This window comes from Stenella coeruleoalba (assembly GCF_951394435.1).
Source record: "Stenella coeruleoalba genome assembly, chromosome: 3".
Taxonomy (NCBI): domain Eukaryota; kingdom Metazoa; phylum Chordata; class Mammalia; order Artiodactyla; family Delphinidae; genus Stenella; species Stenella coeruleoalba.
The window spans coordinates 58,424,222-58,446,505 of record NC_137148.1 but is presented as its reverse complement, the minus strand read 5'-3'; the positions used below and the strand labels follow the sequence as shown (position 1 = coordinate 58,446,505).

At 47.6% G+C, this 22,284-nt stretch overlaps 1 protein-coding gene across 2 annotated transcripts; it reads left to right on the top strand.

The window, feature by feature from the left end:
- The first annotated feature begins 11,736 nt into the window (after nt 1–11,736).
- Nucleotides 11,737–21,941, top strand: ENC1 (ectodermal-neural cortex 1). Of its 2 annotated transcripts, none has more exons than XM_079916306.1 (3): nt 11,737–12,146; nt 16,020–17,834; nt 21,798–21,941. In XM_079916306.1, exon 2 carries the CDS (start codon nt 16,033–16,035, stop codon nt 17,800–17,802), a length of 1,770 nt encoding a protein of 589 aa, XP_079772432.1. In that variant the 5' UTR covers nt 11,737–12,146; nt 16,020–16,032; the 3' UTR covers nt 17,803–17,834; nt 21,798–21,941. The 2 variants fall into 2 exon arrangements, with proteins under 2 accessions (XP_079772432.1, XP_079772433.1); XM_079916307.1 differs by lacking the exon at nt 11,737–12,146 and adding an exon at nt 15,012–15,055.
- Nucleotides 21,942–22,284: the final 343 nt, after the last annotated feature.

The window sequence follows — 22,284 nt, the reverse complement described above, 5'->3', positions numbered from 1 at the left end:
ATAGGTAGATTATCTTGTATCATCCATGTGGACCCAATGTAATTACATGAGTCCTTAAAAGCAGAAAAGGCAGACAGAAAAGGAAAACAGATGCAGGAGAAGGATTCGATGCACCATCACTGGCTTGAAGATGAAGGGGTTTGTGAGTCAAAGAAACGGAGACCACAGTCCTACAACCTCAAGGAACTGAGTTCTGTCAACAAACTGAAATGAGTTTGGAAGGAGAATCTTCCTCAGAGCCTCTAGATAAGAGCTCAGGCTGGCTGAACCACAGCTTCAGCCATGGGAGGCTCTGAGCAGAGGAAACAGTTGAGCCACTCTGTGCTGGCACTTCTGACCCACTGTGAGATAATAAATGGGTATTTTTTTAAAATAACATTTTAATTTTTGTTGTTGACTTCAAAAAATTCCTAACATTGGGCCTCCCTGGTGGCGCAGTGGTTGAGAGTCCGCCTGCCGATGCAGGGGATACAGGTTCGTGCCCCGGTCCGGGAAGATCCCACATGCTGTGGAGCGGCTGGGCCCACGAGCCATGGCCGCTGAGCCTGCGCGTCTGGAGCCTGTGCTTCGCAACGGGAGAGGCCACAACAGTGAGAGGCCCGCGTACCGCAAAAAAAAAAAATTCCTAACATTAACCAAACTAGTGGATGCATAATCAGCACAGAAGGACAACAGGAACGGCGGTGTCTCCGGTCCCCACCCCACAAGCTCCAGCCCACTCTGCAGAGGTGGCCATGTGGGATGGCTTCTGTTTTCTGTTCTTCAGCTGTTTCCCACATCTGTCAATATTGCCTTCATACTGTTCATTTTTATTTCTCAATTTGAGATATTTCTTACTGATTTGTTTCTTGGGTAGATGTTACTTGCTTTTTAAAAAAAAGCTCCAACAGGGACTTCCCTGGTGGTCCAGTGGTTAAGACTCCACGCTCCCAATACAGAGGGCCCAGGTTTGATCCCTGGTGGGGGGAACTAAGATCCCACATGATCCCACATGCTGCATGGTGCAGCTAAAAAAAAAAAAGAAGAAAATTTTAAAAGCTCCCCCCACCAAAATAAATAAATAATAAAAAAAGCTCCAACAGGGACATATTTTCTTGTGTTTAGCATCTTTCCTCTAAAAGTTCAGCACAGGAAAATGTTTTATTAATCATTCTAGATGTTTTATTAGTCATCTAGTTTTATTAATGTCTAGTTGGCTTCTAGACAATTGAGGTTTATTGTGTTTGGCTTCTTCAGGGAGTGAAAAGCACCGTGACATTCTCAAGGAGGATCCATGTCTCCTCACTGACAACATCCTTCCCATCTGTAAACCACTGTCCAATCTAAGGATTTCAAACTTTAGCATAATCTGTATATCTTAGGTTTTTTTTTAAAAATTAATTAATTATTTATCTTTGGCTGCATTGTGTCTTTGCTGCTGCGCGCGGCTTTCTCTAGTTGCGTCGAGCAGGAGCTATTCTTCGTTGCGGTGCATGGGCTTCTCGTTGCGGTGGCTTCTCTTGTTGCGGAGCTCAGGCTCTAGGTGCGCGGGCTTCAGTAGTTGTGGCACGTGGGCTCCAGAGCACAGGCTCAGTAGTTGTGGCGCACAGGTTTAGTTGCTCTGCGTCATGTGGGATCTTCCAGGGCTCGAACACGTGTCCCCTGCATTGGCAGGCAGATTCTTAACCACTGCGCCACCAGGGAAGCCCCATATCTTAGGTTTTTAACTATAATCTCACAGTTGTTGGATATAGCCAAGAAGTTCAGTGCTTCCTTCATTTTCCATTGCATGTTCTCTCCAAATCCTTCCAGGAACACACACAGAGCTTCCCTAGATATTTGGACTGCAGACACTGAAGTGAGCAGAGATGTGACTCTCAATATTCGGTGTTTAATCATAGCTGGGGAAATAGTGTTTCGTTCCATAGTTAAGAAACTATGCCTGAACTACATTTTTAAAAGCAACTTGATTAGGACATTATTTTGCTTGTGAATTGATGTACCCATTTCTAGTGGGTACAGTGTGCCAGAATGAAAGAATGATCTGGTAAGACGTTTAATCAACTGTGGTTAAAGGGTAAAAATGAATTTTAAAAAAACATGCAATTTTAGTCAGTTGATTCCAGCTTCTCATTTGTCACCTCCTTATCAGACCTGTCAACGTGAAGCAAAGAAAACCAAACAAGTCACTTTTTCTCCTCCTCTTGTAAATTCTCTGCATATGTGCCAGGGGTCCAAACCTGGCCTTCCAGGGGGTGGAAAAGCAGGGGCCCTAGCTAATCAGGTAAGTAGAGGAGACAGGGTAGGTCAGTGGTTAGGAGCGCAACTCTAGTGGGATAAAACCCACCTTGGGTTCTGGCTTCACCCACTGAGACTTTCAGTCTTCTTGGGTTGCTGCAGGGATCAAATGAGACAGGCACGTGTAGTGTTTAGCACACGATAAGACAAAAATAAATGCTAGGCATTCTCTTCATTCTTATTAGCTCCAAGACCATCCCCGTGGACAAACGGGTCCCTGTCCAGTAGCCTTGAGGACAACTTATATTAGCATTGTGTGCAGAAGGGGCAATGGCACTGGACTGGACAGTGGGAATCGCCCAGTCTGTGCTGGGGAGACAGATGGCCCAACTGTGCCCTCTGTTTGCCAGCCTGTCGAGCACAAGAGTGGCATCACATTGTTGCAGACAGACTGGCCTCCAGATTACACTTGGCCGTGCTCATTCGAGTCATAACCTTCAGGGCTATGCAGCTGCTCAAAGGCTCCACGCTGTGTTCACTCTTTTCCAATATCTTGGTGTTTGTTTGTTTGTTTTCTTAAAAAAGCACTTTATTGAGGTATTATTAACGTACAAAAAGCTGTACATTTTTAATATATACAACTTGATGAGTCTGGGAGTAAGTATAAATCCATGAAACCATCACTGCCATCTAGGTCATGGACATATCCATCACTTCCAAGTTTCCTCCTGCCCTCTTTTTTTTTCCCGCCCTCTTTATTTATTATTATAATTTTGTGATACGAACACTTAACGTAAGACCTAACCCCCTGGCAAAATTTCAAGAACACAATACAGTATTTTTACCTATGGGCACTATGCTGTACAGTAGAATCGCTAAGCCTTAATCGTCTTGAATTTTGGCTGATTCTTCATTGTAACCAGAAGAGGGCACTGTTGCTTCACTCAAATTCTGCACTGTGGCCCTGCATCTTTGTCCTGCACTAGTGTCCCATTCCTGGCTTTGTCCGGGATGATAGTTTCCTTTCTTATGTAACCAGCAAGGGGTGAAAAAAACCCAACCTTTTGTCTGTAGCAGGAAAATATATATAAACAATATTGAGACACTTTTTAAAGTTTTAACTTGTTTAAGTTAGGTAACATTGTATATGGCATTTTAAAAATACACAAGTGAGACAGAGAAAAGGCATGCAGATGAAACTGATCAAGGATCTGCCTGGAGCCCCACCACCATCAGAAAAATCAGAGTGTACCTTGCTCATTTTTGCTTATTGGGGGCATCACAAGTGACCCAGAAAAGGTGCAGAAGAAATTGATGCACAGTTTCGGGAACCCCTGGGATGTTGCCTCACACTGTGGCAAAACTCGGAGCCTCTCGAAAACAAAAGCCTTTGTGAAAACCAAGGAGGTGCAATGTTGACTCTCACCTCCTGCCTATGACGTTTCCCTTTTCCTTTCCTGGCTGGTGCCATTCTGAGCCACGTTACCATTTTTAACAGGCCAGGTTTTAATGAGGCAATAACGGCTTTATTTATAATCCTTGGGTGAAAAATGGCAATTGGCGACCACCATTTCACAACCCAGGCACTCTGCATTCTTCTGGTTCTCTTCTAGACTAACGGTCTAATAAGGGTGACAGAATTTGAGCTCCTTTTCCGCCTGTGCTTTTCTTCTTTTCCCCCTCATTCCTCTCAAGTTTCCCTATATGACTTCTTTCCGGGGTTTCAGAGTTGGGAGGAGACATTCAAAATGCAAATATGAGAACACTGATGGCAAGCCAAGCCTACAGGATGTGAAATCACAGTGGAAGGCTGGAAAAACCCTGATGGGACTGGGGAATACCCCAGCCTTCAGTATTAATACGACGCCTGTAAATAAATATTCGCTGGATGAATGACAGATTGAATAACGAATGAATGAATGGAACCACAACTTCTCAGATAATTGTGGGTATGAAAATAGATTTAGTACTATGTGAATATACATAATTTTTTAAAGTTATCATTTCCTCCTGATAGTTCAATATTTCCAAATATCCTCAGATAAAGAAATAGCAAGTCTTCCAACTTTATTTGGGATTTTATAGCAACTGTTGTCAAAAATGACTTACGTGGCTAAGGGAAACTTGAGACCGTAAAATGCACGTGACTTCATATCCTTGCTCAGGTTGTATTTTCAAAAGCACAAGGAGGAACAGTTATGAGAACTTAAAGACAATACCCTCGGGCTTCCCTGGTGGCGCAGTGGTTGAGAGTCCGCCTGCCGATGCAGGGGACACGGGTTCGTGCCCCGGTCCAGGAAGATCCCACCTGCCACGGAGCGGCTGGGCCCGTGAGCCATGGCCGCTGAGCCTGCGCGTCCGGAGCCTGTGCTCCGCAACGGGAGAGGCCACAACAGTGACAGGCCCCCGTACCGCAAAAATAATAAAAATAAAAAAATAAAGATAATACCCTCACCAGCATGTCTCTCCTTTTTCGGTCTTTCTTCATTCTCGTAACATTGACTTGCAGCTTCCTGATTTCAGACTCCTGTCTGAGTGAAGTGTGTGCTCACAGAGTGCCATAAAATCCTCTGAATATTCATTCATTCAAAGGTACGAGCTCTTGGGCCACAAAGGTCCCTTCTTCTGGGGCCTTCTTCATGCCCAGACATGCTCAGACTTGGCATCTTGCCCTGGAAGCAAAGCCTATAGGCCAAACAAAACCTTCATTTTCACCGCTCGGAACAACGGTCAATTCTTCAATGTAATTACTGAGAACAAATTAAGAGTTTAGATCCAGGGGCTTGGTGCACTCAAAAATTATGGAAAAGAGAAGGAAAATGGTTCAGATGCCCCTGGGCTGTGAAAGGCCACACCCCGCAGAGACCTGGTATGATTCTGACAGATATGAGTAAGCTTTTACCCAGTGCCCTCTACCAGCTCTTCAGGGCAGGAAAAAGCAGGGACCTGTATTTCACGTATGCTCTGTTTTGGCCTGCTGCCTTCCAAATACAGCTAGCTGCTTTTTAAAAATGTGCTTTCCTAAATACTTTTCCCTTTCAGCAGCTTAGTTTTTAATGTAATGGAGAATTAAGAATTGTTTCTCCAGGGCTTCCCTGGTGGCGCAGTGGTTGAGAGTCCGCCTGCCGATGCAGGGACATGGGTTCGTGCCCCGGTCCGGGAGGATCCCACATGCCGTGGAGCAGCTAGGCCCGTGAGCCATGGCCGCTGAGCCCGTGCGTCCGGAGCCTATGCCCCACAACGGGAGAGGCCACAGCAATGAGAGGCCCACGTACCACACACACAAAAAAAAAAAAAAAAAAAAAGAATTGTTTCTCCAGCATCAACTGAAGAACGATGGTCCCAGGACAAAAAGAAGACAGTGTCTGTAAGAGGTGGAAGGAAGCAAAGGTGATTCCCGTGAATATGAGCTTTCACTGCACAAGCTCGGTTTGAGAGAAGCAGAGCCTCAGATAAACACTCCAAAAGAGTATGTAAATTCATTCAAGACCAGAAGTGTCCTTTAATCCAGTGCTATTGGGCAGATTGTGGAAACAGCAACTTTAATAAGGATTCAAGTCACTTTTATTTAGGAGAGTTCCTAGGAAATAGCTATGGGGTTGCAGGAATATCATTCTCCTTAAAGAGTCTACCGCAATCATAAAAGGAGCCATTATATAGCACTTACCACTAGCTGGGCTCTGTTCTACACGCTTTCCATATGCTTGTTAAGGAGTCTTGCTAGTGAATGTCAAAGCAGGAATTCCAGCTTGGTTCTAGAGTCTCTGTCCTTAACCACTTAACTGCTAAAAATAAAATACTATGTGGATACAGAAAGACTAGAATTTATTTATTTATTTGTTTTTTAAAGGAACATTTATTTATTTATTTATTGGCTGCATTGGGTCTTCGTTGCTGCGTGCGGTCTTTCTCTAGTTGTGGCGAGCGGGGGCTACCCTTCGTTGTGGTGCGCTGGCTTCTCATTGTGGTGGCTTCTCTTGTTGTGAAGCATGGGTTCTAGGTGCGCGGGCTTCAGTAGTTGTGGCACGTGGGCTCCAGTAGTTGTGGCTCACGGGCTGTAGAGTGCAGGCTCAGTAGTTGTGGTACACGGGCTTAGTTGCTCTGTGGCATGTGGGATCTTCCCGGGCCAGGGATCAAACCCTTGTCCCCTGCGTTGGCAGGCGGATTCTTAACCACTGTGCCACCAGAGAAGTCCCAGAAAGACTAGAATTTAAATGCTAGGTGTCATTATCTCTAAGTGGTAGGTTTATGGTTAATTTTTTCTTTTACTTTTCTGTTTTTTTCCAACCTTCTATCATGCAGTGCTTTTGTGATCAGAGAGAAAATAATAAATGCAGTTTTTTTTTTTTTTTTTTTTTTTTTTTTGCGGTACGCGGGCCTCTCACCGCTGTGGCCCCTCCCGTTGCGGAGCACAGGCTCCGGACGCGCAGGCTCAGCGGCCATGGCTCACGGGCGCAGCCGCTCCGCCACATGTGGGATCTTCCCGGACCGGGGCACGAACCCGTGTCTCCTGCATCGGCAGGCAGACTCCCAACCACTGCGCCACCATGGAAGCCCTAAATGCAGTTTTAAAAGCCTGACCCTAAAATATATAACCAGCCACAGGCTGTGAAGATCAGTGTTTTGAAGGGTCCTGCAATAGAAATAGCAGAAGCATCCTAAATGGTTTGATTTACTAATGACTGGACCTTAGCGAGGAATACCAAGGAAAAGTGCCTCAAATGTGACCCTCTGCAGTCCTGTAAGCAGCCAATAAACTATCTACCACTTGCAATGTCACTTGGGGGTGTGGAAAGTGACAGAGTCTCAAAGGAAGAATGAATTCCCCAGCTCTAACCCCAAATAAAGGAGCTCAGCCCGATGGTAGCGCTCAGCACTGAAAGGACACAAATACACTGTCACAGAAAACTTTCCATTAAACATCGTTATACAAAAGTCCCCTGTATTCCTATATATCAGCAATGAGCAGTTGGAATTGGAAATTAAAAAGTCACACTATAATCCAACTTAATTCACAAAATACACATAAAGTGGTAGCACATATAATGGATTTAGGAAGCAACTAAAATTTTAAAATATGACCATGCCGGGCTTCCCTGGTGGCGCAGTGGTTGAGAGTCCGCCTGCCGATGCAGGGGACACAGGTTCGTGCCCCGGTCCGGGAAGATCCCACGTGCCACGGAGCGGCTGGGCCCATGAGCCATGGCTGCTGGGCCTACACGTCCGGAGCCTGTGCTCCGCAACGGGAGAAGCCACAGCAGTGAGAGGCCCGCATACCGCAAAAAAAAAAAAAAAAAAAAAAAAAAATGACCATGGCAATTTGGATCCAATTCTAAGAATACTCTCAAAGTTTATCATGACGTGTTTAACACAAATACAGTTAAAAAGACATAAATGCAGCAGGTGGTAAACCAAAATTTAGACAACTACCAGTTTAGACCTCTTGTTTGTGCCCAGAGAGACAAATTACTGACTTAGACAATGCTGATGACTTCTTGTATTGATTACCTTACTTTTTTCTTATCCTTGTCTTTTTAATAAACAGCCAGAGTAAAAAAAAAAAAAAATCTCCCTCTTTTTGAAAGAGGATTGCTGGCGGAACTGAGGCCTCATTTTCCTAGGTTTGTATCTCTGTGTTAGGGTGAAGGGTCAAAGCGGGCATTGCACTGAGCGCCTCAGAATCTCCTTGGAGAATGAAGGCCCCTGGGGGTGCTGGCAGCAGAAGGCACACAGCTCTCTGCCCTCCTCAGAACTGCCTCTGAGGAACACGACCGTGGCCGTGGCCCCCTTCCTGGGCAGCCTGCATTCAGCAACTGGTAATGCAGCAGCCCTCTAAAGCCTGGCCTTCTCGCCTTACCTGAGGACAACTCCGCGGGGTCATTTCCGCTCTTGAGCTCCACCTGGGGTCGGCCAAGGCCTTGACTGAGGGCGCACGCCAGCTCAACTTCTTCCCCTGCCCATTCTGCTTCCCTCCCTTTCCTTCCACAGGTGTTGCGCCCAAGATGTAAGCACGCATGCGCGCGTGTGCGCCACGGCGGGCTGGGGGGCGGGGTGGAAGGTGAGGCGTGTCGTCCCTGGCTGGGTATCCACTTGCAGCACGAACTTGACACTAGGGGAGGAAGAGCACAAGTCTTTGTCAGGCTGTTAGGCTCTCGGCCACACTGACGACAGGCCACAGTCTTGAGGCCCATTTCGCAAGTCACAGGAGGAAGGAAAGCTGAGCCGTCTTCGTCACACATTCAGGAAGACGAGCAAGGAACAAACAGGGACACTTTGGGAAGACTGGCAGGGAATGTGTCTGAAATGCGGGTGGGGCTTCGGGTGCGGGGAACCACAGGAGGCAGGATGGCAGCTGCTTAGCCACTGTTTGGTCTAATCCCCTGAGCTGTCCTGTCCCTGGTACTATGGTCACACGGTGTTAATTAAATCATTCTCATTAATTCAGACAGAGTGTAAATTAGTATGGAATGAAGATAAATTACGTTTGAAGGCAGCTAATACATTTAACCCCATGCTGTTTATTTTTCAGCCTAACAAAATAACATCGTTAAGGGAGATAACAAGGCCAAAGCCTTGGGCACAGCTTCTTAATAGCATTAAAAACAAGACCTTGGTTTGGTGTCACAAGGCAGAGGCGCAGACCAGCTCCCAGGGGCCCAGGGGACCGGCCTAACATCTTGAGGGAGGTGGTGGCCATTGTACAACAGGGATGTCTGTAGTGTTTCCCAAGTTGCTTATGACTCATATCTACAACGTCTGTCATCATCCATTTTGATCACAAGTCTGTCTAGAGTTCTTCCTGTACAGATACAAGACTTACCTTTTCTTCCTGTAAGTGAAGTGATAAGAATTAGGTTTGGCTGAGAGATGCCGGATGAATAACAGTTTTAGTTGCTGTGATTGTAATATGCTAATTTGCAAATCACTTTCAGCTGTGGAATAAACATTAGCCACTGCCCATAGGCCTGAAAACTTTTCATATATCGGTTCAAGCAAACCAGCGTACGGTTTGCAGCAGGTCATTTGTCTTCCAGTTTTCATAACCCATGTAAGAAGTAATTTCTTTTCCCTTCGTCCATGTTGCTTATCTCCCTAAGGCAGATGAAGCAAATGTATGTGGTCACTGAATACTTTCAAGATTTTCCAGGCCACAACTTTTTTTCCTTCTCTTTTCTTGAAGCGTAGAAAGGTGGCAACGTTAGGTAGAACAGACACAGGAAATTAGCATCGGTGGATGATGACACAATGGCCAGACGAGTTCACTCTTAGCCCTGCCTGCTTAGCAAAGCTATTTGCAAAGACATGTAAACTTTGTTCTCCCCCCGGCCCCTCGGTTAAGGACACTGCAGTTTCCGGGTGGTAAAGATGCAACCAAAATAGATGGCCTGTTCCTAGCTCAGTGGCTTTCTGTGGCAAAATCCCCAGCCAACCAGCTGAACTGAGGACATGGTTTATTCCTAGGCAGGGTCATCTAGGTACAGTTCCCAGCAGATTTGTTAGGTAATTTAAGTAAGAAGGAAATACTTCTTAATGAGAAAAAAATGTTAATCTCTTAATTTAAACAGAGCACCCCACCCCACCCCAGTCCCACTCCCCGCGGAAGACATTAACGTTTGGTCTTCAGAACCAACCTGCTTGTTTTTGACCCACAACCCAGACAAAGCGCTTGGAGGAGGTGCCTTTGGGGGCTGCACTGATCACCTTCCCCCCACTCCTTGCCGAAGGCTACAGAGCATGTTTTTTCAAAGACATATGTGCAATAGCTTCACGTTTCCCTCACCCGGCTTTTCAGCACCTATCTCTGACGTCTACGGTGTTTCTATCCGTCTGGTCTTCGCTGATTTTATCCACATCTTTAGGAACCGGGTCGGCTCGCGGCGCTCCCCCTGTCTTTACCTCGCAGCAGGCAGACCCCTGCACGTGGGTCTGACCGGGAATTGATCTGGCCTCTCCGGCTTTGTGAAGCAGTCTCGAGCCGAGACTCTGCATAATACGTTAAAATACGAAGCAGATTTGTAAAGGCTCGTGGTGAGGCTGACGAGTTAATGCTAACAAAGGACTTCAGAGGGCACTGTCTGTCTTTGTTTGCAAGGAGCGAAATTTCTCAGCGCGAATACCAGAAGGGACCGCGTGTAAAGGAAAGTGGAATTAAAGGACCGACAGAGCCTTGGTTTCGGCAGTCTCTGGGCTCTGGGCGCGCCAGGCAGAGCCTCTTCTGCCTGTTAAACCATTTCTGCATCTAATATTTAAAAGAAAGCTGGGAGGTGGAGTGGGGAGAGAAAACTCGTGGGTCCCCACTCCAGCTATAAGGCTGGGCCACTGCAAGTAGCTGTGCGCCCTCTAGCTGGACAATTCACATCTCCCTGGGCCTCAGTTTCCTAACCTGTAAAACGAGGGAGCTGGATCGGTAATCTCTACAGTTCCCTCATATACTTTATTCCAAATACCCAATAAAAAGAAAAACAGGCATTTCAGCTCCCAGTGGAAAGACAAGCCCTTGGTACAAAGATCAAAAGTGGGCTTCATAGTGATCGCCGTTCGAGATTAGTTTTCTAATCGCCTTCCCTTCTCGTGGCACAAGGGCGCTTCAAACGTGTGTGTGCTGAACCATTTCTTTGCTGAACTCCTAACTAACACGACCCGGCGATAAAAGACAGGAAAGGGCCCAGACTGAGAGGGCGATTGACGCTTTATCGCTACGAAGAGGCGGCGGCTGGGCAGCTCCTAGGAGCGGGTCGCTTTGAATAAAGCGGCGGCGGCGATTGGCTGCAAAGCACGTGGTGCACGCCTCGCCGGAGAGCGCCGGGTTGCTGCTGCTGCCCCGGGCGGCGTGGGGCAGAGTCCAGCCGCGGGGGCAGCACCCGCCGGGGGTGGGGAGGGAGGACTGAGGGGGCGGGAAGCGCCAGGGGCTAAAGTCTTTCTGGTCCACTGCCACCGAGAAACCCTACGGCCCGGCTTTGCCCAACCTGCGGTGTCCCCGGAGTGTCCAAACCTCGCCACCGTCCTCCCTCCAGATATCCCACCCGGCGCGCGGGCTGTGCGTGCCCACGGCGCGTGCCGCGGACACCCGGCTCGCCCCTCGCCGCCCTGTCCTGAGCATCAGGCGGGCTCCTGCAGCTCGGAGCGCACAGCGAGGGGCTGCGCTCCCCGGCCGAGGATCCCTCAGCACCTGGCTGGGCTAGAGACGCAGACACACCGACGCAGGAAAACTTGTTTTATTCGCGATCCCCGAGGGTTGCAGCTGCTCTTGGCTGAGATTCCGCGTGCGCTTTGTCTCTCTCCACTCGCCACAGCCCCCTCCCCCGCTTCCTCTCACGACTAACTCCCTCGACACACTCTCCTCCGACTCTTGTCCTCCTTCCCTTCCTCCTCCTCCTTCTTCTCCGCTGGCCGCATTCACGCGCTTCCTCCCTCCCTCCCCTGGTGTCACTTTTTGCCTACGCGCCCTCTCCCCTCCCTCCCCTCCCCTCCCCTCCCTCCCCGCCGCTCCGCTTATAGCCGGGCGCTGGGCGGCCGGGCGCAGAGTGCTCGGGAAGCCGGAGAGGAGGCGGCACGGCGGTGGCGCTGCAGAGGCCGAGTCGAGACGCCAGGCGGCCGCCGGCGCGCAAGGCGCTTTCCAGCTCCCTCCCGCGAGGGTACAGCCCGCCTCCTTCAGCGGCGCCTGCAGCCGGGGGCTCGCTCTCGCCTCCGGAGCTCACTCCGGGAGCTGCTCCGCGGGTGGCGGGCGCAGAGTCCGCGACGTGGGGATCGTGAGGCCGCGGCGATCCGCCCGCGGTAACCAGACCGCGAGCCAGAGTTACATGCGCGCTCCCTTCGCCCGGTCAGTCGCTGTTGCTTCCTGGGGCTGAGACGTCCGCTCCGTCCCCTCCCTACCCGGTGACCGAGGCAAGAACCCAGCCGGTCGTGCACTGTGGCTGGTCGCCACTGTTGTAAGTCTTCCCTACCGCCGCGGACCTGTTGCGGGCGCCGCCGGGTTTCAGGGGCTGCCTGGCCTGCGGGGTGTGATCGCGAGGGGTGTGTGTGCGCCCCGGAGCCTGGAGCTCCGACTTAGGCGGCGGTGGGGAGCTGTTCTCGGGGCGGAGACCTGGTGTCCACCGCTGCCCTCCCACAGCAAGAAGAGCCGGGCATTGCTGGAGGGGGCTCCTCTCGGTGGAGCGCCGCCCGGGCGAGCTGCTGGAGAGCTAGGAGCTGAGCCGGAATACGATCAATCCCCCCCGCACCTCCCCCCCTCCCCCCCAGCGGAAAGAGCATTGTCGAGCGCGCGGGATTGTTGGTCCACGTTGCACCCTACCCGGCACGGTGAGCAATAGGGCCACGCGCAGACACCCCTAGTGAGGGCACGTTCACTGCGGCCAGATGTCTGTAGGGAATGAATGAAAACTGGTTTCTGAAAAATTAGTTTTTTCTCATGGAAGTATTTAGTCTTACCATGCTTAGTTTCGAAGGATAGGAATTGGTGGGCAGGGTGGAGATGAACCGTTGAACTTGGCGTGTGTGTGGTGTCGCCCTCACAGGCATGGCCAGAGTGTTAAAGAGCGTTACAGGTGTTATAGAGGACTGTGTAGTAAAATGCTTTTCTTGTTAACAATCTCTTTATAATGTTCCGTTGTTATCAATAATATGAGTGTCCGAGAAAATCTGCCTAGTTTCTCCTTTGATTGCATTGAGATCAGGTTTAAAACCCAAAGAAATGTGACACGCCGCTAAGTATTGGAGGCCCAGAGCCTGGTTAAAGAGCATTAAGTGAACTGAAGTTACTGTAGCTAGAATCCCTTTTGATGTTCACTGGTAATAGCAGCCCTTTTCCCCTTCTTTGTAGAGGCAGGTTAAGTATATGTGTGTGTTTTTTTGCTACTTAACTTGGCATGCAAATATTATTTCTCTGGGGACTTAATAAAATGCCAGAAGGATGATTCATTTCATGTTGAAGGTGTGTTTAGTGGCTGTATACGTGGTTTCTGCTGACGTTCTCACATTTGCATAATTTTAAACTAGAAGGCAAGTCGTTTCCCTTGGGTCTTCAAGTTTACCTTTTATTTTAATCAAATATTGCTGCAAGATTGTTGGATTTTGACTGACACACTTCTCCATCTGGGTGGCATCCAAGGTGACAGGCTAGGCTCTTTCTGCTGGCTTTATGAACCTACCTGGGAAATACAGGAGCATAAACACAGGATGCAAAGAGATGCAGATCCTATATCCCAAGGTCTTCTAAACTGTTTTGTTAAGCGTAAGCCTGGCTGTGAGTGTTGTTTTACACTGCTTAGGGAAACGCCTTCCGGGCCGGGTGGGTGTAATTCCAGCTCAGTCTGCAGGCACTTTGGTGCATTGGCAGGTGGATTCTTAACCACTGCACCACCAGGGAAGCCCTTTTGTTGTTGTTTTTTAATTGAAGTATAGTTGGTTTACAATGCTGTTAGTTTCAGGTGTACAGCAAAGTGATTCATTATATATATAATATATATATACTTTTTTAGATTCTTTTCCATTATAGGTTATTGCAAGACATTGAGTATATTTCCCTGTGCTATACAGTAGATCCTTGTTGGTTATCTATTTTATATATAGTAGTGTGTATATTTCAATCCCAAACTCCTAATTTATCCCTCCTCCCCCTTTCCCCTTTGGTAACCATACGTTTGTTTTGTCTGTGAGTCTATTTCTGTTTTGTAAATAAGTTCATTTGTATCTTTTTTTAGGTTCCACATATAAGCAATATCATATGATATTTGTCTTTCCCTGTCTGACTTACTTTGTATGATAATCTCTAGGTCCATCCACAGGAGGCAGCTTTTGAGGTTGCTTTGGAAGCATTAGCTTAAAAAAAAAAAAAGCATAGCTACTCGTTTGGAATTCTTGCACCTTTCTGTATAAGGCATAGGAATATTTATACCATCTTTTGAGGTTTAGGCTTAAAATCTTTCTCAAAGAATTTCAGCTTGAATGTACTAATGCAAGTGATGACTACAGCAGTAGAACAGCAGGGATGCTAATACTGTTTTAACACATTGGAGAACCTGGTGTATTCACATAGGGTCCTGTCACTTGCTCTTAGGAGCATTGGGCATTGGGTAAAATGGATTAGACCACAGAGGCTTAGCTTGAGGGTTGCGGTGATGCTTGCCTTCTCACCATTTGTGCCCAAGTCACTGTGGAGACTGATGGGTGCTTCGTAAAGGCTTCTTAACACCAGAGCCCTAGGACTCTGTTGTTTATTTTCTTCCACTAAGTCACGTTTACTCACAGTGAAAAGTTACATGCCCCAAATGAAAGAAAACAAGTTGCAACTCCTAATAGTATGAGGCCTGTGTGTCAAAGGCAAGTTAGGTACCTGCCTCTGTTGTTTTCTGCGCCTGCCTTGCCTCCGCTGCTCAGGTTGAAGGAAACAAGCAGGCCTTGGGTTTCAGCTCTGCCCTAAGGATTGGCTGTTCCGTGTTTGGAACAGATACTGTAACCACGCAGTTTACCCTCCTGGGATAAACAGTTTCCCTAGGAATCCTTTGACAGGCAGGTTCTTGAAGCTATTATTTCTTTGAAGTAACAGAAGGGTAGGGTGAAAAAGGAAAAAGATGGTTCAGTTTTTGAAGATAGGTGATAGGCATGTCCTGTATCTTTAGCCTACAGTTTGATTACTGAGGAAAGCCAAAGAGAGCATTCGGTTCTGCTATAAGTTCCGTTTAGATACTGAGGAAAACACTCTAGTCAGCAAATAAATTCTAGAGTGGCCCTAAATTAACAATGGCAGGCAATACACATAGACACACACGTGTGTGTTTTGATTTCGATAAAGCGACATTTGCATTTTGGACTGCCTAGATGCAGGTGCCAGCGTTTGCAGGTAAGCAAGAATGGTCCTGGTGATGCCCTGTTTAATCAAGAGAGATGGGTGGATACATCCTTTGTTCTTGCAGCTGGTTTTCTAAGATTTGATTTAAAGCAGGGAGAACAGAACAACAGAACTCCTGACTTTGCTATTCAAAATATTCTTCCCTTTCTGTGCCCGAATCGCCACTTTGGAAGCTGTCCGGAGCAGGAAAGGGGAGTGGTGACTGTGGCCAGAATCTATCCTGTTTTTCCACGATAGCTTGCTGATCAGTATATGGTTGTGTTTATATTGGGGCTCTTTCAGGATGCTGTAGTGGTAGAGGTGTCTGGTTACAAATTATTTGTAATGATAAATAAAGGTTTGGTCATTTTAGAAGTTGGCCTAAGCCTGTGGTTTTAATGTTACATTTCCCATTTACTGCACTTACTTTGGTAAGGCACTGGGTCTTACCAAAGGAATTCTTAATGGAATTAATTAGTAGGTATTTGTTTTACACATGGCTTTATGATGCTTGCATAGGGTATTAAAGCCTGTGCCCATCCCGGCGTTACAAGAGCTGGAGGCCTGGCATTTCAGGTGGCCAGCAGTGAATCAGCTGGACCAGGGCAGGGAGCTGTGAGAATGAGACCTTGCTCCTCTTGGCTTTTGCTGACTTACATTCTCAAGGACTTCAATATCCTGCAAGTTGGCAATCAGGTTTTCCAAGATGAACCTGCTCTTAAGCAGTGCTTGTTTGTTTTTTTTTAAACAGTGTATAGTTTAAATAGCTCAACAGTATTATAATAAGTGTCTTTCCTTATAGGTAGGTAGCCGTCTCTGACTTTGTATAGGCCTGACTGTCCATTATTCAGAACAGTAGGGTGGCAGGGCCAACAGCGAAGTGTTCTGTTTCCTCTGTCCAAAACAATTGCTGGTTTGGTTCGGCCGTTCTGAACACTGAGAGCATCAGGTTCAATAGTTGTGTTTTGTTTTTCAGGAGTGGAAACAAAATGTCCGTCAGTGTGCACGAGAACCGCAAGTCCAGGGCCAGCAGTGGCTCCATTAACATCTATCTGTTCCACAAGTCTTCCTACGCGGACAGTGTCCTCACTCACCTGAACCTGTTACGCCAGCAGCGTCTCTTCACCGACGTCCTTCTTCATGCTGGAAATAGGACCTTCCCGTGTCACCGGGCAGTGCTGGCCGCGTGCAGCCGCTACTTTGAAGCCATGTTCAGCGGCGGCCTGAAGGAGAGCCAGGACAGCGAAGTCAACTTCGACAACTCCATCCACCCGGAAGTCTTGGAGCTGCTCCTCGACTACGCTTACTCCTCCCGGGTCATCATCAATGAAGAAAACGCGGAATCGCTCCTGGAAGCTGGCGACATGCTGGAGTTTCAAGACATCCGGGATGCCTGCGCCGAGTTCCTAGAAAAGAACCTGCACCCCACCAACTGCCTGGGCATGCTGCTGCTGTCCGACGCACACCAGTGCACCAAGCTGTACGAGCTCTCCTGGAGGATGTGTCTCAGCAATTTCCAGACCATCAGGAAGAACGAAGATTTCCTCCAGCTGCCTCAGGACATGGTAGTGCAGCTCCTGTCCAGTGAAGAGCTGGAGACGGAAGACGAAAGACTTGTGTACGAGTCTGCAATTAACTGGATCAGCTACGACCTGAAGAAGCGCTACTGCTATCTCCCGGAGCTGTTGCAGACGGTGAGGCTGGCTCTGCTGCCGGCCATCTATCTCATGGAGAATGTGGCCATGGAGGAGCTCATCACTAAGCAGAGGAAGAGCAAGGAGATCGTGGAAGAGGCCATCAGGTGCAAGCTGAAAATCCTGCAGAACGACGGTGTGGTGACCAGCCTCTGTGCCCGGCCCCGGAAAACCGGCCATGCCCTCTTCCTCTTGGGAGGACAGACTTTCATGTGTGACAAGCTGTATCTGGTCGACCAGAAGGCCAAAGAGATCATTCCCAAGGCCGACATCCCCAGCCCGAGAAAAGAGTTCAGTGCCTGTGCAATTGGCTGCAAAGTATACATTACTGGGGGGCGAGGGTCTGAGAATGGAGTCTCGAAAGATGTCTGGGTTTATGATACCCTGCATGAGGAGTGGTCCAAGGCGGCCCCCATGCTGGTGGCCAGGTTTGGCCATGGCTCTGCTGAACTGAAGCACTGCCTGTACGTGGTCGGGGGGCACACTGCCGCCACTGGCTGCCTCCCGGCCTCCCCCTCAGTCTCTCTAAAGCAAGTAGAACATTATGACCCCACAACCAACAAATGGACCATGGTGGCCCCTCTCCGAGAAGGGGTCAGCAATGCCGCAGTGGTGAGTGCCAAGCTCAAGCTGTTTGCTTTCGGAGGTACCAGCGTCAGTCATGACAAGCTCCCCAAGGTTCAGTGTTACGATCAGTGTGAAAACAGGTGGACGGTCCCGGCCACCTGTCCCCAACCCTGGCGTTACACGGCAGCAGCTGTGCTGGGTAACCAGATTTTTATTATGGGGGGAGATACCGAGTTCTCCGCCTGCTCTGCTTATAAATTCAATAGCGAGACTTACCAGTGGACCAAGGTGGGAGACGTGACAGCAAAGCGGATGAGCTGCCACGCTGTGGCCTCCGGAAACAAACTCTACGTGGTTGGAGGGTACTTTGGCATTCAGCGATGCAAAACTCTGGACTGCTACGATCCAACGTTGGACGCGTGGAACAGCATAACCACGGTCCCGTATTCGCTGATCCCTACTGCGTTCGTCAGCACCTGGAAACATCTGCCCTCTTAAACACAATGCATCCTAAAGAGAGTGAACGTAAGGTAAGAGCCAGTTTAGCTGTAAGTATCCATATAGTTGAGCTAGCTGTGTGAGCCCGTACATGAGTGGAACAGGCTCCATATAGCGCATCTTATAGAGGTTCTACATGAACTACAAATAAGAGCACTTGTACCCCGGAACTTAAACACTTGTGTTGACCACAGCTGCAACCCAACATAAGGCAGTGCTTCTCAGCCTTTATTGGGCCTCAGAGTCTCCCAAAGAGCTTTTTGAAACCTGCCCACTCCAGAGGCTGGGTTTCATTAGGTCTGGGTGGGACCCAGGCATTAGCATTTTTAGAAAGTTCTTCAGTGATTCTAATTACGGCCAGGTTGGGAACCTTGTCTCCCGAGCCCTCCCTGTGTGCCGGCAGCTGGGCTGTGTGTTTCCCATGGATCATTTCATTTGGTCCCTACAACAACCCTGTGGGATATTATTATGAGAGCACTTCGTATATGAAAACACCTGATGTGCACAGGGGTTAAGTAAGTTGCTCAAGGTCATAGGGCTTAGCAGGCGGAAGGGTTGGTCAAGACATCAACCCAGGCAGTCTGGCTCTAGAACGTAAGCACTTGAGGTCGCGCCGAATGGCTACTTAATAAACTTCACATTGTTATCACCCCAGGAAATAATTGTAGATTTTTAAATTTAACTTCCTCAAACCCTTTTTAGAATGAAGTGGGGTTTAAAAAATTGAATGCTGAAAATTATTCCCATTGTATTCTGTCTAGAATTATTCATTAGCTTATTTTAAAGGTTTTTCCTTCTTCCCCCCCCCCTCCAGAATAGCCCCCTTTAGGGCATTTATTAACTTTTGAGAAGTCTAGGTCTGTCCTTATAAAAGGTTGCACCTGCATTGTATAAGCTTGTCTGATGTATGGACACACGGAGCCATCTAAACTGCCCTTCCTGCAGCTTTTCAGAGTTAATCAGTCAAGCTGACCCCATTGTCAGGGCGAACAAAAGTTGTGTTTCTGTGTCATATATCTGGGTACATAATGGTTGTCTTGTGTACTTAAGAGTATATAATACTCTTGGCTCAAATAATTAATAGGCCTACACAGTTCAGGGTTCGGGAAGCTAATGGCCGCTTTGCTGCTGTTAAAATAAAGCATTCTCAGGATTGGCCCCGGAATCACTTAAGCGTATCTAAGTGTAGCACAGAACACATGGATTGATTTGTTTTGGTGACTAATGGGCTCATTACTAATAATAAGAGAATAAAATTTAAAAATCTGCTTTGGAGGAACTGCTGGGAAAATGAACTCCTTCCTTGGAAAGGTTTGGTTCTGTGTTCCCTAGTATGTTTCACACCTTTGAAGGGGACCTTCTAGCAAAGAGGGGTTTGGACTCATTTGTCTTTTCTTTCCTCATCTCTTACAGCTCATTTAGAAACACCAGTAAAACTGGCCTCCCTTTCACATGTAATCGTTCTGTTTCTTTCATTGCTTCAGTTATCTCCTCCAGCCCATTACTGTTAGTACAGTTCTTAGTAATGTAATGTTTTCCTGGACTGAAACTCCTTCAAAGGAGCAGGAACTGTCAGAACCGTCCTCTGGGGAGCAAATGGGGCTACAAACTGGTTTTTGCAGCCTTGCTGGCATCTCAATAATCCTGAATAAACAAATACTCTGAAAGGGGTTATTTCATTTGCGATATGAATGCATTACTCAACTCTAAAGAAGGTTTAAAGGACCTTCTAGGCAAAAGCGTCAATTAACAGTGCACTAAATTGGGTGTTAGTCCAAAACTGACTATATTTGCATAGGAGAGCCTTAAAAATTGCCAGTGATGGTGGCGGTACATCCAAAGGGTAACTGGCTGGCATCCTTGGAAGTGGCTGGCATCCTATATGTCATATAGGTAGAAAAGAGAGAGACCACATGTACATTCTGTTTCTAGCTGTGGAGTCTGGACCTCTCTGCACTTCAGAGATCTCCTTTGTCAAATGAGTGATTCGAATTGTGCTTTCCTTGAGATCTGTCCCAGTTCAGACTTGGGTGAATTGGTAAATGAGGAAAAAGAAAAGAAAGGCGTGAAAATACCTAGCCAGTGCCTGGTACATATTAAGTGTTCAATACTCGTATTAGTTTTCTTTCCTCCCTTCAATTTAGACCTTAGCTCGCAGTGGAATTAGCTTTGTGTGTCATGCGAAAATGAGGTTTCTTTGACTATTATCAGCTTGTTATCTTTATACTTCATTTTTGGTACCTCCTCTCTCAGCCCAGAGTGAGTATGTTGGCAAACACTCGAATTCACCCTCTCCTGGGTATTTGAACCTAATCACACATGTCCGGTCCCTGGGAAATGGAACAAATAAAGTGTTCGGTTATATTCGAAACAACATCCCCTCTGCCCTTGGTGCTCTTAGCCAGAGAGTCAAGCACAGAATAAGGAAATTCGACAGGGCCAGGTTCGCCTTTTTAAAGGGTGGCGTGGAGCTGATCAAAGCCACTGTTGGAGTTTCCGACGGAGAGAATGTTGGTTTAAATTTCTAAAGTTCACTACACACAAGATAGCGTTAAAACACTTGAGCCGGATGCAGTGACTTAAAAGAGGTGCCGTGTAGGTATCAGTCCTGAGCTGCGGACGCTTCCGGGACCTGACTTCGCCCTCCACATGTAGGTGCTACCCGAATTAATACAGTGTTAACAAAAGGTTTCCCTAGGTCTAAAAGCTTATCCACCAAGGAGATTTTAACTCTCTCCAGCTGCTCCCAGCTGCCGGGAAGGGACAAAGAGGAAATTACTTCTGATTTTGCTCCATTTTCATGGTGCTGTGTGGCCCCCAACTTGACGGCGTTTGGATTTTGGTTTGCTTTGTTCCCGGCCCCCCTTTTTAGTGGTGGTTTTGTTTGGGGGTTTTTTGTTTTTCTGTTTGAGTGTGTAACATCTTGACATTTCATATTATCACAAGATACGTTCTTTAGGCCTAACGTTGCTGTAGAGGTTTCAAGGAGGTGAGGGTGGGCGATGACACCCGTAGTCTAAGGAATGTCTTGAAAGTTTGAATCACCATTACGAAACTGCCAAAAGAAACAACTAATGAAATGGATCAGACTTCCGGACACACAGGAGCAAGAAGTCAGAGCAAGGGATGAGCGCCCCTCCTGAATTCCCTCTGTCTGTACTTCGAGTTTCAGCACTGGGGCTGCAGACTCTTATGCTAGGGCTGGAAATGGGCTCCAAGAACAGACAGGGTGAGCATTTGAAAGACAAAAGCCCTCTGCAAAGTCTCCTTCTGTAAAATTAGACTTAACTAAACGGGAAGGATGGGCGGTGTGGGAAACAGCAGCTCCCATGAAATGTGCAGGCTTCGTGGTTATGGCACCTTGAATTTATATTCACGTTTGATGGTGGTTGATTCTGTAGCTAATAACACTGCATACCACAGCCCGAGTCTCCTAAGTGTGGACTGATGAACTTGGAGAATAAACTCCAGCCCTGGGCTGGTGAGGCCTGGTATGCTGTCATGTGAAAGAAAGCGAGACTGATTTCTGCCGTAATGAATAGCAGAGATGCATTTAAATAAGAGGATTAATATGTCTGCCTTCTATATGGTGAATAAATTTAATTTGGAATCCTTTATGGTAAATGGGCCCAAGGCGGGCGGGGGTGGGGGTGCGGGGAGGGGATTGGCCAAGGAATCTCTTGTGACCCTCTGGTGATCACTTTACAGTGGCTCTGTTTAACTGTGGAGAGGAATTATGAATGTCGGAAGCAGAAGAAGGCAACTCGTAACAGCACCTAGATGTATAGGTTTGAACTTTAAACGTATATATGTTTAGGAAAGAAGCAAAGATCTTTCTTCGGATACCACGGTTTTTGTTGGGCCATCTGCATGCATGAATGCACCTACCGAATGTGTCATTAAGACCTTTGGAAGCCATATTGACCTACTCTGTCCCAAGTTTAATTTTTTTTTTCAGATTTTGAGACTAACAAAACATTTTCCTTTTCCTCTAGTTTAGCTGACTCCATCCCTCAATGAGACAAGATGGGATCTCTACTTTGGAGAGGCCAAGTTGAATGAAGAGAAAGAAAAGGAAAAGGAAAAGAAGTTGCTACAGTCCAATCCACCACACCTTGTAAATGCTTCTAACTGGACTTGAAGGAAGGGGGGAGGGGGAGGGGGGTGGGGTTTGCAGTGCAAGAGGCACATGGTTTAAATATGAATGAACGAACCTGTGATCTAGTCCTTGTCTTGTAATTGTGGATTAATGTCAGCATTAATCAGCCCCTCAAAGGGAGAGAAAAGCCAGCCCTTTTCCCTTGCTGTACCATATTCAGCATTTGATTTCCATGGGTTCCACCATTTATGTGTAAAATTTGAAATGGTTGTCACCTCTCTCTGAGGAGCAAGCTTGAAGCCTCCACACCAGCTGCTGTTGGAGATTGAAAGCCCGACTGGGGGGCCTGGAGGGACGCTTGCTGGGCTGGCTGCAGAGTGAGG